We start from the raw sequence: 17,347 nt of genomic DNA on the forward strand, positions 1-17,347 counted from the left end.
CCTCTCGCCCATAGTCAGCTGGGATAGGCTCCAGCTTGCCCGTGACCTTGCACAGGATAAGTGGTTACGGATGGATGGATAGATGAATGGAGGGTGTTGCCGCACAATTCGCAACAGGAGTAAACAGTTGTAGCAAGATGGTGGGTTGCACTGATTACTTGCAAGCTTTTGTTCTGTTCTTACAGATATTTGTTTTCATCTCATTTTTTTTCTGAAGATGTGTCCTTTTCCATTGCGTTCTCCATTTCTGCACTCTGCTTCCTGTCCAAACTAATGACATGCCCAGTGATGTCATCACGGTTCTCGCTGGAAAAACCAGCTCTCTATTGGTTCCATCTGGGAACCAACTTTTCAGCTTCCGAATTGATTTATTTTTAGTCGAAATGCTCTGAGCGGTTCAAAATTTGGTGTGTGAACCAGTTCCCTGTTGGTGGAAAAGGGGTAGGAGCACAACATATCACAGATAACGGGTGAGCGTCGATTGTTGCCGGTTCTTCGTTGGTGTGCCTCAGCCTGTTGATGGGGTGTTAAATTTCAACTTAAAATCCAGATATAAAAATATATCAATTCTGCCTGTAAATGTTTTATTAGTGTGACCTGTATGAAATATTTTCAAATTTTGTTCTGATATTGTTTGTTTATCTTCTTTGGGGTGCTTGGGGGAATGTAATTTGAAGTTATATTTGCTTACGTACTTACTTACTCACTTGTTTGCTTTCTCCTGCCCTGGAGAAGTAGCGATTTCCATTACAAAGAATTATTGACTTTCATAGGACCACTATTCTTTGATATTTGGTGCCACGGGTGTTTATACATGCGTGCGTGTGTGTGCGCGCATAAATGAACCCATCGAGGCAGATCACAGGAAGAAATGTAATTCACTCAGTTCAAACCCTCTTCTTCTTCTTCTCCTCCCTCTCTCTCTCTCTCTCTCCACTCCTACTCTCCCCCACACACTTTTTTTTCCTTTCTTTCACTCCCTCATTCTCTAAGAGAGCACCCCCCCCAATCCCCCTCCTTCCCCCAGACCCTCCGCTCCCGTGATTTAAAGATGCTGAAAGGGGCTCGGCCCCGGAGCAGATGGGAAAAGGTTTTTTTTTTTTTTTCCTGTGGCCGGTGGGGTGGCGATAGGCTAATTTGAGTGGCATAAAGCCGGCCTTCTTTCAAATGCAGAGCAGGACGCTTTGATGAGCGAGGGATGAAAGTGACGAGAGAGGAGAGGACGAATGGAGGGGGAGAGCTGGCTCTTTGTCCCGGATGAGAAGGCATCTGCCGCCCTCTGGCCTGGACGAGACCCTGAAACAATGGCCGCCAGGGCCAGAGAGTGTCATCGCACGACATGAAAAGAGTCCTTCCGCACCAAAGTGTGTGTGTGTGTGTGTTTGTGTGAGAAAGAGTGAGTGAGTGAGTGAGTGAGCGAGTGAGGAGAACTCTTAAATTCATGCTGAAGCTGAAAGCTCCACAGTGCGGCGTTGTTAATGGGGGCGGCCAATGGCATGATTGATTTTTTCCCGTTGAGAAACAAATAAACTTGTTATTTGGTTGAAGGGAGAGCTATTGAGTGATCTAAAGAGAGTGGTGTGTGTGTGTGTGTGTGTGTGTGTGTGTGTGTGTGTGTGTGTGTGTGTAATCAGGGGCTGTGGGCACATTGCTGGGCCAGTGGGTAAACACAGGAGAATTTCATGGTGAGACAAGAGCGAGCTCCTGAAACAGGACCAACAAAAAGAAGAGAAGTAGAACTAATTGAAAGAAAAGCAGCACGCTGCCTTTGATCTCGGAGAAGACTCCCTGATGTTAGCACTTTGTTTTTTGGAAACAGAGAGCGAGAGAGAGCGAGAGAGAGAGAGCTTTTGTTCCTTGGCTAAGCTTGGACCAAGAAAATAAGTGCGAGAAATGAATACTGTTTAAATCTTAGCTCATTCCTTCACACAAATCTGAAAGGCGCATGTTTCACCAAAACAGCTAATGTTTCTTGTTGCTTTTGCTATGATTGTAATTTATGATTAATGGCATTTTTCTGCAGTCAACATGACACAACGATCTGAAAATGTTTCTTACATAATCAGATCTGGGATTAACTAATGAACAGCGTAAAAATAACAGATTTTACAAGTTGTGCTTCTAGAATTGAAAACACATTTTATCACGTCATACGCAACACATGGACACCATATTATTCGACGAGTATACACAAGAGAAGAGATGCACACTTTATAGCGTTTAGCCGCACTGTCACTCTGATGCTTTTGTTTTTGCAATCACCAAATAATCGTTCAGTCAGATTGAACCCTGACTGATCAAGATTGGAGTGGATCCAGGGTCTATCCCGGGAACGCTGGCTACAGTTTGGGAATAAACCCAATTACTCCTCAGAATACTGCATACAACAACCATATTCAAAATTTCTTTGTTGATCATCATGTCTTGCGTTAAAGTACATCATCGTGGAAATAACTTGCGGTGAAGATCCCTCCAAGCTCCTGACATCTCCGGTTCTTGGTTCCAGACCAGCAGTGTTCTGGCACCAGAACCGAACCACTTTTGCTAACCGAGAACCAGATGTTTGAGCTTGGAAAGTGCAGAACTTTGTCAGTGGAAAACGGCAATGAGAGTTATAGTGTTGTATTTTACACCGAATTCAAATTTATTGGTGTCAAGTGTTTGATTGCTTAAACACCTGTTGCTATAGAGACAAAATTTACATTTGAAAATCTACACAATACTCGATCATTTATCACTTGTTAGTTCATCCGACCGACAGGCGATGATCTTATGCCATCATGTGTTGTCCGTCCGGCGTCATCTACATTTCATGAAAATCGCTTCTTCTCTGTCAATTCTTCACTGATTTTGATTATTTTTGGCATGAAGGTAGGCGTACCTAGGGTGCATATAACTTCTACCCAGATTTGCTTCATTGCAGTTATTAATGAAGTTATGGACTAATTAAGCCTTAATGAGCACTTCAACAAAAATCGCTTCTTCTCGGTCAATTCCTCACCATTTTGGATTCTTTCTGGCAAATAGATCGGTATCCCTAGGGTGGATATAGCTTCTATATATAGCTTGTATATAGTGTATTTAGCTTGCAGCATTTATTGCGCAAGGAAGGTGGCCCACTTTAGTTCCTTCTGGACTAGACGGGGCCGAAGTGAGCTACGCCATTATAGACGGTCTCGTTAGATGTTGAGATGCGATTTTAAGTAGTGGTGCCATTTACCGTAGCTCTCTTAACAATTAAAACTATTTTCTATCATAGGATTATATTCAGCAATGATCAAAGAAAATCTTTGATTTTTTTAAAGCAGTGAATTAGCAAATACGCAAAAAATGCCGTTAACTAGCATCCATGCTAATTAAGATTTACTTCAAATTAACATTTTTTTGAATATTCATTTCATCTTAGTCCATAATTTCGCTAAACATTTTGAACTTTCAAAGTGACCTTATTAGTCAACATCACAATGTCGTTGGAAATAACGGAAAAAAGGAATGAGCTCATGGAAATTAACTCATCTGGTGTCTGTCATCGACAATTCAGTTAAATCGGACTGTATCTCCTCCTAAATCAGTTCTCCACGGATTTCCGTTCCGATTGTTTTGTTTGAAAGAACTCGTCACGCCGCACAAAACTTGCTCATTGTATTCTCATTTTTTTGCTAACAAATTAGTAATTAAGTCAACTCAATACATTTCCTTCTGACTAGAATTGTATCTCCTTTCTCATTTATTATGCGAATTCAGTTCTGATCGATGTTTTGGGTCGATCTTCTTCCATTGAGGAACAAAATTTAGTCCTTTGTTGATTTTCCTGTTGTAAACAATTTGTCGTGGAGGTTGGTCCTGTCTCACATCGTCACATTTCAGTTCTGTTTGATGTTTTGGTCGTCAGGGTTGTTTTGATGGCAGGACAGATGAGCGGCTACATCCTTGACGTTCTGGTTTCTTCTTGCCATGATCTTCCAGAAATTCAGATGATGCAACTTCCTGTTCAACATGTGACTTTTGGAACGTTCCAAATATTTTTCACAGGAGTGATTGTGCTCAGGTAAAACAGGGTTGGTTTAAAACTAGTGCTGTCAAGCGATTAAAATATTTAATCGCGATTAATGTCGCGACTGTCATAGTTAACTCGCGATTAATCGCAATTTAATCGCACATTTTTGTCACATGAAAAACCATTGTAATTCTCTTATCAGCATAAAAAAGTGAATGGGCTTGCTTTGTACCAATGTTTGTTTGTTTTTTATTGCAGAGCATAACACGTCTTGTCACAGCCACTGACATCCATAACTTCCATATTAGATGAGAAAACCAAGGGATGAAAAATAAAGTGCATATCACTGTGAAAATAAAAAATTTTTTATTTTACTCTTCATTAGTTTCTTTTGAAGAGAAGTATTTGCCATAAAAGAAGAAAAAAAACAGATAACAAAAATAAAAACATTCATCATACGTTCAAAAACGTTCATCATGGGGCGTATTCACACCTACGTTGTTTGGTCCGGACCAAACGAACCAAATTTCCCTTGGTCCGGACCTTTTGGGTCGGTCTGAATACAAACCACCGAACTCTGGTCCGGACCAAACAAGCGGACCGAGACCGAGCTGCAAGGTTGGACTCGGTCCGGACCAAAGGAACCCTGGTGCGGACCTTTTGGAGGTGTGAAAGCAGACCGGACCTAATCCGACAGTTTTGCTTTTTTGTACCTTGGGAGCTTCCGTTGTTTGTCGAGCATTATGGGAAACAGAGTCTTGACACTCCACCGCAAAGTGCAAACACTCTTTCGGTTGTCAAGGGTCGTTCAGTCACCAGTGGTAGGCGAGTACAAAAAATGAGTATGGGGCAAACGTGGGCCGAGGAAGAAACGCGTACCCTTGTGGATATATGGGCAGATGTCCACATATCTGAGCTTTTGGAGAGAACACACAAAAATGCCGACGTGTTTGCTGTATTCGGTGAGAAAATGAAGGAGAAGGGGTTCACGCACTCCCCAGAACAATGTCGGCTAAAAGTGAAGAAACTCCGTCAGACCTACATTAAAATCAGGGACATTCTTTCAAAAAGTGGCGGTACTAGCGACGCAAAAAAGAAATTCATCTATTACGATGGATAAGGCGAATATCCCGACACATACCTCCTCCGTCTTGCGTGAAGAGCCAGAACTGTCACAACATGATGTGCGCTCATCAGCGCTATCCTCCGTAGCCGCCTTGCCCTTTGAAGTCGTCTTTGATAAATTACTTGTACAACAGCATAGTAATCGCACAATTGTGAAAACAGTAAAAACTGGAAAAAACATATAGCTTTGATGACATTAAAAAGAATAACAGCACGGAAAGCCTCCATGACTACTTTTGAACTTGACGCTTTGTGCGCGTGTCGTCTCTGACCAATAGCTAAACGACCTCAGGGCGCGTGGCTTTGTTGACAGATTTTGGTCCGCTTACTAAAATGTAGTGTGAAAGCGAACCGCACCAAAATGAAAAAATAAAAAAAACATTTGGTTCGGACCAAAGCAAGTGAACTATTGAACTATCCTGGTCTGAATACACCCTTAGAGTGGCACTGTATTATCTAATTCTCACTGCTTATAACTCTACACCTCCCCAGTGGAGATGAGCTGGGAAACTGAAGACTGAAGGAACAGTATTGAAAAGTATTTTTCTAGTCTCACCTGTGAAAGGTAATCCCATGTGATCTCGTTTGGACGGTAAACCTGTTGGTACAGTTAAATGCAGCACATGAATGAGGCATCTTTATTCTCGGCTACTGTCTAGACGCTATACCAGAGACGGTTGAAGAATCTTCACTTTGCCACATCCAATATGGCGGTGATGATGTTTATACAGTGGTGCTTGAAAGTTTGTGAACCCTTTAGAATTTTCTATATTTCTGCATAAATATGACCTAAAACATCATCAGATTTTCACACAAGTCCTAAAAGTAAATAAAGAGAACCCAGTTAAACAAATGAGACAAAATTATTATACTTGGCCACTTATTTATTGAGGAAAACGATCCAATATTACATATCTGTGAGTGGCAAAAGTATGTGAACCTCTAGGATTAGCCGTTAATTTGAAGGTGAAATTAGAGTCAGGTGTTTTCAATCAATGGGATGACAATCAGGTGTGAGTGGGCACCCTGTTTTATTTAAAGAACAGGGATCTATCAAAGTCTGATCTTCACAACACATGTTTGTGGAAGTGTATCATGGCACGAACAAAGGAGATTTCTGAGGACCTCAGAAAAAGCGTTGTTGATGCTCATCAGGCTGGAAAAGGTGAAAAAACCATCTCTAAAGAGTTTGGACTCCACCAATCCACAGTCAGACAGATTGTGTACAAATGGAGGAAATTCAGGACCATTGTTACCCTCCCCAGGAGTGGTCGACCAACAAAGATCACTCCAAGAGCAAGGCATCTAATAGTTGCCGAGTTCATAAAGGACCCCAGGGTAACTTCTAAGCAACTGAAGGCCTCTCTCACATTGGCTAATGTTAATGTTCATGAGTCCACCATCAGGAGAACACTGAACAACAATGGTGTGCATGGCAGGGTTATAAGGAGAAAGACACTGCTCTCCAAAAAGAATATTGCTGCTCGTCTGCATTTGCTAAAGATCACGTGAACAATCCAGAAGGCTATTGGAAAAATGTTTTGTGGACAGATGAGACCAAAATAGAATATTTGGTTTAAATGAGAAGTGTTATGTTTGGAGAAAGGAAAACACTGCATTCCAGCATAAGAACCTTATCCCATCTGTGAAACATGGTGGTGGTAGTATCACGGTTTGGACTTGTTTTGCTGCATCTGGGCCAGGACGGCTTGCCATCGTTGATGGAACAATGAATTCTGAATTATACCAGCGAATTCTAAAGGAAAATGTCAGGACATCTGTCCATGAACTGAATCTCAAGAGAAGGTGGGTCATGCAGCAAGACAACGACCCTAAGCACACAAGTCGTTCTACCAAAGAATGGTTAAAGAAGAATAAAGTTAATGTTTTGGAATGGCCAAGTCAAAGCCCTGATCTTAATCCATTCGAAATGTTGTGGAAGGACCTGAAGCAAGCAGTTCGTGTGAGGAAACCCACAAAGATCCCAGAGTTGAAGCTGTTCTGTACGGAGGAACGGGCTAAAATTCCTCCAAGCCGGTGTGCAGGACGGATCAACAGTTACCGCAAACGTTTAGTTGCAGTTATTGCTGCACAAGGGGGTCACACCAGATACTGAAAGCAAAGGTTCACATACTTTTGCCACTCACAGATATGCAATATTGGATCATTTTCTTCAATAAATAAATGACCAAGTACAATATTTTTTGTCTCATTTGTTTAACTGGGTTCTCTTTATCTACTTTTAGGACTCGTGTGAAAATCTGATGATGTTTTAGGTTATATTTATGCAGAAATATAGAAAATTCTAAAGGGTTCGCAAACTTTCAAGCACCACTGTATGTCTATGCCTTTCTCCCTCACTCACACATACTCTTATTGAAGCAGTGCGCGACAAGCCTCAACAGGAACTATGGGTGACTCGCAGGGCCAAATTAGAATTTGCGTTAACGGCACTATTTTTTTTTTAATCGCGATAAATTGAGATCGCGATAACACGTTATTATCGCGTTAACTTTGACAGCACTATTTAAAACGTGTATTTTTCGTAACGACTCATGGAAAATCATGCTGTGAGTATGAGATGATGTTATGCGGATTTACAGATTGATACAAAAATAATACGTTTTTCAAGGTGGCATGCTGTAGTTTTGATTAATATTTGAAATGTCGGGCATAAATGGCACCCTAATCATGGAATCCCCTCTGACATATTGCAAGTTGATTGCTCTCTCTCTCTCTTTTGGTGCTACTTTATTTACTCTTGACGTCTGTTGTAGGTGATTTTTGCCCTGAATCAGACACTGCTTCAGCAGGAGAGTCTCCGGGCTGGGAGTCTGCAGGTCCCCTACACCACCGAGGATCTCATTAAACACTACAACTGTGGCGATCTGAACTCCATCATTTTCAACCATGACACTTCACAGGTACACACAGCACACATGGCGTCCAAGACAAACCATCAGCACATGAACAGCTACTAAAAAAGTAGATGAGACCACAGTCGGAAACTTTTCCTTCACTGAACCTTTTTTTTTGTTTTCGTTCAGGTGCCCAACTTCAACAACGTCACTCTGCCTCCTAGTGAACAGATCACGGCTCAGGAGATTGACAGCTACTTCCGTCAGGAGCTCATCTACAAGCGCAACGAGCGGATGGGCAAGAGGGTCAAAGCTCTGCTAGAAGAGCATCTCGACAAGAGCTTTTTCTTCGCCTTTGGAGCAGGTCTGTACGCTGATTTAGCATTCTGCTTTTTGTAGATTGACTTTTTAGAGACGTCTTTGCATTTGAAATAGTTTTCAAAGCTGAATTTGCCATTGAATGGGCTCTATTTTCAGCTATAATACTGTTTATTCTATGCACATTCACTGGATATGAGCAATCGCGCGCTCTGATTGATTGGCTACTCTACTACTAGGATATCAGCTCATATACCGTGAGTAGAGAAAAACAAAATGGCGGAGTGTTTTGCTGAACCAACCGAGGACGAAATAAAAACTCAACTCAAAAACAAAACCCAAAAAAAACCCCCAAAATGTGGAGTGAAGGCATTTGATCGGACGAACGTATCTTTTTATTTTTTTCAAGAATTATTATTCATGCATTTTTCACAAACTGCTCCTGTCATTTCACCAGTTTGTTTACATTCTAAGCGGAAATTATTTGGTCGGACGTCTCGTCTCGTCTTCTTCCGCTTTATCCGGGACCGGGTCGCGGAGGCAGCAGTCTAAGCAGGGAAGCCCAGACTTCCCTTTCCCCAGACACCTTGGCCAGCTCCTCGGGAAGAACACCGAGGCATTCCCAGGCCAGCCGAGAGACATAGTCCCTCCAGCGTGTCCTGGGTCTTCCCCGGGGCCTCCTCCCGGGGGGACATGCCTGGAACACCTCCCCAGGGAGGCGTCCAGGACAAGTTTTTATTTGTTGAATTTGCGAAAAATAAAAATGCTCTGTTTTTCAAAATCCAGTGAATGTGGACAGAATAAAACAGTTATTCCACTCAATCTCGTCGTACACGACTTATAGCAAACTCGGTGCTACGCTCCTCGTCAGCTGTCGGCTCATGTATGACTCGATTTCATGGAATAATTGTTAAACATCCAAAAGAACATCCACTCACCTCATCCTTCACTTTAACACCAATCTTTTGGAAAGTTCGTCAAACTGTGCTGATGAAATTGCGCTTGGGATGAAGTCTGTAAGAATCCTGGTTTTGTTCTGGAACAACATGAATAACATGATCCATTCTCCTCCGCTATATATTTCCCAACTCTACAACCAACTCTCACCCCCAGTTCAATGTGAGGTCGCGTGTAGATCAGCAATGGACCCAGAGCAAGCATTACATGAAACAAGCCCCAAATCTGATTATGGCTACTTAAAGCAAACGACTTAAATTCTTTTCATTGTAAGTGCTGCACTCATGCAGGGAGGAGAGGGCTTAGTGTACTGGTGTTTAAGTCAAAATGACTGTGATCTGCTATTGAACCACTACAGACAGCTAGTGAGGGACTAATAAACGGCAAAGTTGCTCTCCATGACCAGGTCCTGAGGGCCGAGTTTAACACAGCCGACTTATAGACTCCAGCAATCTGTTTATTGCCGTATCATTGGCTTCATTTAACACCAAACTGGAAGCAGGGGAGTTTATAAAAGCCAGGAAGTGTGTGAACTTTGGAGAGTTCATGAGAGCAGTGTGGAGAGGCTTGAAGTAGAGTGGAGGAGACTTGACTCTTGAGGAAACCAATGCTTTTCCACCATACCTATCCAAAAGATTTTCTTTGTGTTGATCCTTAAACATCAAAACATAGTGTTTTCCTGTCACGTCGAGGCCCTATAGGAAGGTACGAACCCTTAGGTGTTCAAAGAAGCTTTGAGAAACCCTATACATCATTGCAACATCGCCAAGCATAAAAGGCTGCAGTGCTTCATCACTCAGTGCGTTTACATGCACATAGAGAAAATCGAATTTCTGCCATAGCTCGACTGAAATCGAAGTTCTAAATGCCATGGAAACACCTTAGCTCGGCTGAAATCGAACCGAACTGGATTTCTCGTAATCGAGCTACGCGACCTTAGTCTGGTTAACACCAGACCATATCACAAGTGAAATATGGTCTGGAATCCGCCTATTGAATTTCTCGTAGGGGAGGTGTGGTTTACGATTGTCAACGGCTGTTTATTGGACGTTGCGAATGTCTATCATTTGGCGTATACGTAGCCCATGGCCAATCATGGCAGTTGTACCCAGTGACGTAGTTAGAGCGACGAAGAGGCGAAGAAAGACTGAAACGCCAAACGCTGTTCTTTTTTTAAAACAAACTTTCGCTCTAAACTATTCAGAACAGTGTCTAAAGCTTGATCGAAAGTTTGGTTCGTATCGCTCGCCGCCATGTTAAATGTGATCCGTAAAACAGTCCCAAATAAACTACAAGCTTCCGTTTGTCGAGTAGTATTACACGTCACCGTCTTTCCACCCCTCCCCACTCTCTGATTGGCTCCCTAACTCAGGCGAGCTTTTAGACCATAGTTTCCATGCTGTCTTTTCAGATCGGAACGATTGTGCAAAGCAGCATGGGATTTCCCAGGCTAACGCGACCTGGATTATGCGATTGTAGCCGAGCTACTTAGTGCATGTAAACCCTATCGAGCTACGTAGCCGAGCTACTTACTTCAGCACTGCCCCTTCCGGGAGTGACGAGACCACAAGCGGGAAACACAACAGCCTCGGTCGGCATGACAACAGTAGTAGTAGCGAGCAGCAGAAGAGGTCAGGAGGAACAACATCTCTCGATGTTGCTGTCCTCATCGTCGTTCTTCTTGTGAACACGGAACTGATAACTTTGTTTATACTCTTGAATAGCTCTTCTTCATGACGACAACTGGAAGTGTACCAACACGATGGGGCGTGTAGCGCCACCTGTGGCTCGGGTGCACAGTGTACCTCACACAATAGCTCGATTTCCTTGTGTGCATGTAGGATTGGATTTCTCTGGCACCCCTGCTGGGACCCTTAGCTCGATTACCAACAGTAGCTCGATTTGGATGTGCATGTAAACGCACTGAGTGTGTTTCCCTTAGGTGTTAAACTCCAGCTCTCCGAAAGTCTGACTTCACTTTTACTGCGAATGATCATGTGTGAATGCTGTAAAGTGCAGGTTCAGGGTGAGCTCTTCATACTCCCTGAGAGAAAGCTGATGAAGTCAGGGGAGTATGTTTTGAGTACTGAATTGACTGAAGTGAGTAACACAGCTTGGACAGCCACTTTCTTCAAAAAGATCCTGGCCTCCTCCCATCTTAACAAGAAACACAGCATTCCTCTAATAAGCCATAAATGGAAAACCTTACCAAAGAAGCTGTGGCTACTTTCTTGCTTTATCTTCACAAAGATGGTTTTGGACTATGAAGCAAGATTTTAAGATTTTAGTCTGGTCTTCCAAACTAGCGTCTTGGGCTGTTCTTAGCACATTTGAGTAGACACTTGACTTTTTTTTTTATAGCGAGACAGCACAACAAACCTATAATCAGGGTAAATAATAAGTTTTATTAAAGCAGTTGCTTCCAAGAATGGGGCTTCATTGGCCAGGTGTTGGAGCATGGGACAAGATTTGAATTTAAGTCCTTTAGTTTTGACGGACATGGTTGAAATAACTACTTTAAAGGAACAGTCCACCGTACTTCCATAATGAAATATGTTATTTTCTGAATTGAGACGAGCTGATCCGTACCTCTCCGAGCTTTGCGCGACCTCCCAGTCAGTCAGACGCGCTGTTACTCCTGTTTACTCCTGTTAGCAATGTAGCTAGGCTCAGCATGGCCAACGGTATTTTTTGGGGCTGTAGTTAGATGCGACCAAACTCTTCCACGTTTTTCCTGTTTACATAGGTTTATATGACCAGTGATATGAAACAAGTTCAGTTACACAAATTGAAACGTGGCGATTTTCTATGCTATGGAAAGTCCGCACTATAATGACAGGCGTACTAACCCCTTCTGCGCGCTTCGACAGCGCATTGATATCTGCACTCAGGAGTATGTAAACAGGAAAAACGTGGAAGAGTTTGGTCGCATCTAACTACAGCCCCAAAAAATACCGTTGGCCATACTGAGCCTAGCTACATTGCTAACAGGAGTAAACAGGAGTAACAGCGCGTCTGACTGACTGGGAGGTAGCGCAAAGCTCAGAGAGGTATGGATCAGCTCGTCTCAATTCAGAAAAGAACATATTTCATTATGGAAGTACGGTGGACTGTTCCTTTAAAACAGTTTAAAATGATCACAGGTTTCTAAGCACACGTTGATCTTTCAGACTAGGGCCTTGAACTGTTTTTAGAAGATAAGAGTCAAAATCAAAGTCCATCCTGTGCCAGGACCTGGTCTTCCCAGGCAGTATCCCGTCCCAGTACTAACCAGGCGCTTAAGGAGCATTGGTGGCGCCAATCTCTGCTTCTATAGCCCTCAGCCTCTCGCCGATTCTACAGCTAGGCTTACAGTGGGGGGGGATAGTCCTCTAGTACCCACGAGAGTTTGACTCCCCACTTGCAGCTGCATTGCAGCATGCCTTGCCAGGCAGCAGTAGGTACCATTTTTATGATGGTCTTTGGTATGACCCGACCGTAAGTAGCACTCGCGAACAACAGACAGACACGCTAATCACCTAAAATGTCCACCTAGAGCGGACCACCTAAAAGCTACGGTAAATATGTAACCAGATGGTGCCTTGAATCAGTGATAAATATTGGTTTTATCTGTAAAGCAGCTGCTTCTAAGGATGGGACTTCACTGGCTCGTTTGTCATCCAGTTTTGCTTCAGAGTTTTGGCTTGAATTGGATTGATTTTTCTGAAATAACTAACGTAGCATAAGATGGTTACAGTCTCCAAAAAAAACCTTGGTCAGATTTGGGTGGAGAAATCAGTGGTAAATTGTGATGCAGTTGCTCGGAAGGATAGTGATTCATTGACCAGGTATTAGATCATGGGTCAAGACCTGGTGTACTGCAAATGTAAATGAAAACAAAGCAAAACCCTGTTTTTTCTTCCCCCCATCCATCCCCATGGACTTTCCCTCTTTGAAAATTCAGCCACCCATCGAGCCTAGGCTTCTCCCCTAGGAAGCATTTGTTTACCTCTGCAGGAAAAATGCGATTAGATAAGGGGAAAAAAACACAAGACGGAGCAGTGTTTACATGTTCCAGGTGTACGACAATGTAGAACGCATGGCTGACGATGTTAACAGTTCAGATTCCATCTTAATGAAGCACCCATCAGTGGGTTAGATCGCTGATTAGAAAGACCTGGAAGGAAACTGTCCAAGTAGTCTAGAATATCACCCTCTAAAGCTGTGTACATAAGCCAAGGCTGACAAAGTGACAGATGTTGGTCTTGTCAAAGTGAATCTTGTTGGGTGGAGCATATTGTTAGCACCTCTTTACTGAAACAATTAGAGCTCTTTGTTATATTACTTGGCCTGTTGACACCTGAGGGAGGAATTGATAAGGAGAATGGCATGTCCAAACATGATTGGATTTTTAGCTGGAGATCTGGGGGAGATCTGGGAATTGTCAGGGTTTATTGTGAAACACTGGGCTGGTACTTACTATGCTGACTTTCAGTATAATAACCAAATTTGGAGCCACTGAACTCACACAAGGTGTAAGATGAAATGTAATGAAAACTGACCCAAAAAGTTTGGTGGTGTTTGAAAGAGAGGATTATCTGACCTGTAGATGACTTCTCCAGCAATCGGACAGGCCCTTTCAGTCAGATATGCTCTGATTACTGAGATAACGTGATTAGTAACAAGCAGATAAACAAACACATTGGCAGTTAATACCCAACAAGTGACTAACTCATTCCAGTCACACCAGAAAAAAAGGAGAAAGAATGGAATGGAAAGACATGGAGCAAGTAGCTATCGCTGAATGGGAGAGAAAAAAATGTAAGCGGCAAAGAGCGGAGAAGGTAAAAATAATTTACTTTTTGTGTATTTAACTTCAAGAAAATGGATTTACCCTCTTCTGATGATGATTAGCAGCTTAAAATGGGGCAAGATGGTTTCAAACAACTGGGGATCCACTATCAAAGTCTGTAGACTTTTGGACACCAGAAAGTCCAGCAACCATCAATTTATCATTAAATTTCCGTAGTATTATTAACCCAGATCTACTCCTGAGTAAACTTGGACATCTTTCAATGGTTCACAGTCTACAGATTTCCAAAAAACGATTCTATGCCATTTTTATATCATGTTTTTTACAGTGTGTACAAGTGGCCCACTGGTACAAGTGCCCATTGTGTGTGTGTGTGTGTGTGTGTGTGTGTGTGTGTGTGTGTGTGTGTGTGTGTGTGTGTGTGAACAGTCTGCTGAGCTACAGGAAGTGTGTGAGTGAAAGCAGAGACGGGGCTAATAGGCCAGTTCCTAACAAGGACTCTGTTTCATGGCCCGGTCCTGTGGGGATTGCTTTACAAGGTTCTGAGTGCAGAGAGGTGAGGGAAAGTGATCTCAACCCCAATCACCTGGACCCCCACAAGCTGACCTTCTCTTTACGTGGTCTCATGTTGATGTTGAATGGTCTCTTATGATAAGTCATTCCAACTGGACATATTAGCAGTCAGAGCTTTGCGACTCGTCTAATAAACTTAGAAGTTCGCAGCTAACCGAATGAACTCGGAGATTTGAGACACAACCAGTGGACTTAGGACTTTGCAGCTCATCAAATGAACTCAGAACTTCTCAATTCATCCGATTACTGCAGAATTTAGCAACTAATCGAATGAACTCCGAGCTTTGCAGCACATCTATTAAAGTCAGAGCTTCACAACTCATCAAATGAACTCAGGACTTTGCAAATGATCAATTAAACTCAGAAAATCACAACACACCCAAAGAACCCAGAACTTTATAATGACTTTCTTTTCAGAAGGTTAATAACCAGTTTAGCTCACACTAATCTCACACTAGGTCTTCAAATCTATCCGGGCTTGGGACCGGCACCAAGTATGCATTGTCTTGTACAAACCCAGTGGCTTGGTATTTTATCTAATCTGCTTGTCTTTGAACCCAGAACTTTGTAACTCATCCAATAAACTCAGAACTTCACAACTCATTCAGTACACTCAGAACTTTGCAACCCTGATTTCAGAATTTCACCACTCATCCAATGAACTCAGAACTTCGCTGCTCACTTAAGTATTCAGAACTTTGCACCTCATCCACTGATAAACTCACAACATACCCAGTTGGCTTGACCTTTTCGTGACCACTCATTTGCCTGAACAACTGCAAATCCTTCCAGACATCTATTCAAAGTTTCCTCTCACACATTGTCAGGTTCTGACACGCATTAAGCTACTGGCCAATCTTTCAAAGCTGTATTTTAATAGTAAGCAAATCCTGTTTACGCCAAATGAATGTTTACGGCACTATAAATACTCAATTGTGGTTCCATGAAATATGGTGTTTGTTTGCTACTCTGAGCTATTTGCCCACGAAGGAATTTCTCTCACCATTCCTTCTGAAGATAGTCAGCGGAAAACCAAAACCAGTATGGTCATTTTCTCCTTCAGTCACTATTTTCCCAGTCACTCTTCCTGTCTCACTATCCGTGAGTGGAGCGATCTGTGGAATGGCAGTGAAATTAGTATCGAGTGACGTTGCAGTTATACAGCGTGTGACCTAAAGCGGGCTGAGGTACAGGTTACAGGTCATGACCCCAATTTAATCAGAGAGATGGAAGGTGATGGTGGAGAAGAACCTTGGTGTGTATGTGGATTGGTACCGTATCAAGTCATGACCCGTAGCTAGTCAACCGTATGAAGCGTCATCTCAAGTGCCACGACAAGGCTGGATGTAGCACTAGCACGAGAAAATTTAGCTACAGCCCGAGTTCCAAAAAAGTTGGGATGCTGTGCAAACGTAAATAAAAACAGAATGCGATGGTTTCTGAATCATGGAAACCCTATATTTCATTGAAAATAGTCCAAAGACAGCATGCTGTAAGTGAGTGATCTTATTGTTTTCTGAAGAATATATGATCATTTTTAATTTTGTGCCAGCAACATGTTTCAAAGGAGTTGGGATGGGGCAATAAAAGACTGGAAAAGTTGTGTAATATTATTTAAAAAAAAAAACTAGATAGAGACTGTGGTTAAAGTCACAGTAATTTGCGCTAGCTGACCTTTGTCAATTGAAGGTCAAGGAAAAGTTGCACCCTGCTGCCCTGAACAAAATAAAAAACTGATTGAAAAAAATCATGAAAATCGACAGTTTTATGATTGAAAAAAAAGCCCGTTTTTCTTGGATCATTCCAGATCAGTGATCCTGATCAGCACCAAAAGTCATAGCAATGTAATTCAGCCCAGAGGTATTCTTCATGTGAAATTTGGTGATGGTTGGTTGAAAACTGAGGGAGAAATAGCATGCATAATAATAATAATAATAATAATAATAATAATAATGAAGAAAAGTATAAAGATCCTGAGTGAGAGTAACAATTTGCGCCAGTGCTGCTAGCACAAATTAATTGGGTTAAATGCCAGCAGGTCAATAAGATGACTGGGTATGAAAAGAGCATCCCAGAGAGGCGGAGTCTCTCAGAAGTAAAGATGGGAATGGGTTCACCGCTCTGTGAAAGACTGCGTGGGTAAACAGTGCAACAATTTAAGAATAATGTTCCTCAATGTAAAATTGCAAAGAATTTGTGGATCACATCACCTATAGTCCACAATATCATTAAAAGATTCAGAGAATCTGGAGAAATCTCTGTATGCAAGAGACAAGGCTGAAAACTGACATTGGATATCTGTGATAAATAATCAATAAATAAAAACTTTATACAAAACGTCTGACAAAATCATTTCCACTTAGAATGTAAATAAACCATGAAAATGACAGGAGCAATTTGTGAAAAATGCTATAATAATAATAATAATAATAATAATAATAAGTCTTGAAAAATAAACAAGACGTGTTCTTACCATCAAATATTTTAATTCCATATTTTGTTGCTTTTTTGTTGTTTTGTTTTTGAGTAGAGTTTTTGTTTCATCCTCGGTTGGTTCAACAACACGCTCGGCCATTTTGTTTTTCTCTACTCATGGTATAGAGAGCGTGCACGTGACGTCACAAGGTCACGTGATATTTGTTTATCCGCCATTTTGGACGGCAAGGTCGCGCATAGAACTTAGACGAACCCGTTCTAATTATCAAGTGTGTGGGAGTAGATCTTTCG

At 42.1% G+C, this 17,347-nt stretch overlaps 1 protein-coding gene across 1 annotated transcript in view; it reads left to right on the top strand.

Annotated features, from left to right (window-relative positions):
- Window positions 1-17,347, top strand: part of trabd2a (TraB domain containing 2A) — a 172,688-nt gene that overhangs the window by 58,746 nt on the left and 96,595 nt on the right. The window contains exons 3-4 of the mRNA XM_060913286.1: window positions 7,900-8,046; window positions 8,170-8,344. Coding sequence (XP_060769269.1) covers window positions 7,900-8,046; window positions 8,170-8,344 — 322 coding nt within the window. The remainder of the gene's footprint in view (window positions 1-7,899; window positions 8,047-8,169; window positions 8,345-17,347) is intronic.

Source organism: Neoarius graeffei, chromosome 28, assembly GCF_027579695.1.
Source record: "Neoarius graeffei isolate fNeoGra1 chromosome 28, fNeoGra1.pri, whole genome shotgun sequence".
In the NCBI taxonomy this organism is placed as follows: Eukaryota; Metazoa; Chordata; class Actinopteri; order Siluriformes; family Ariidae; genus Neoarius; species Neoarius graeffei.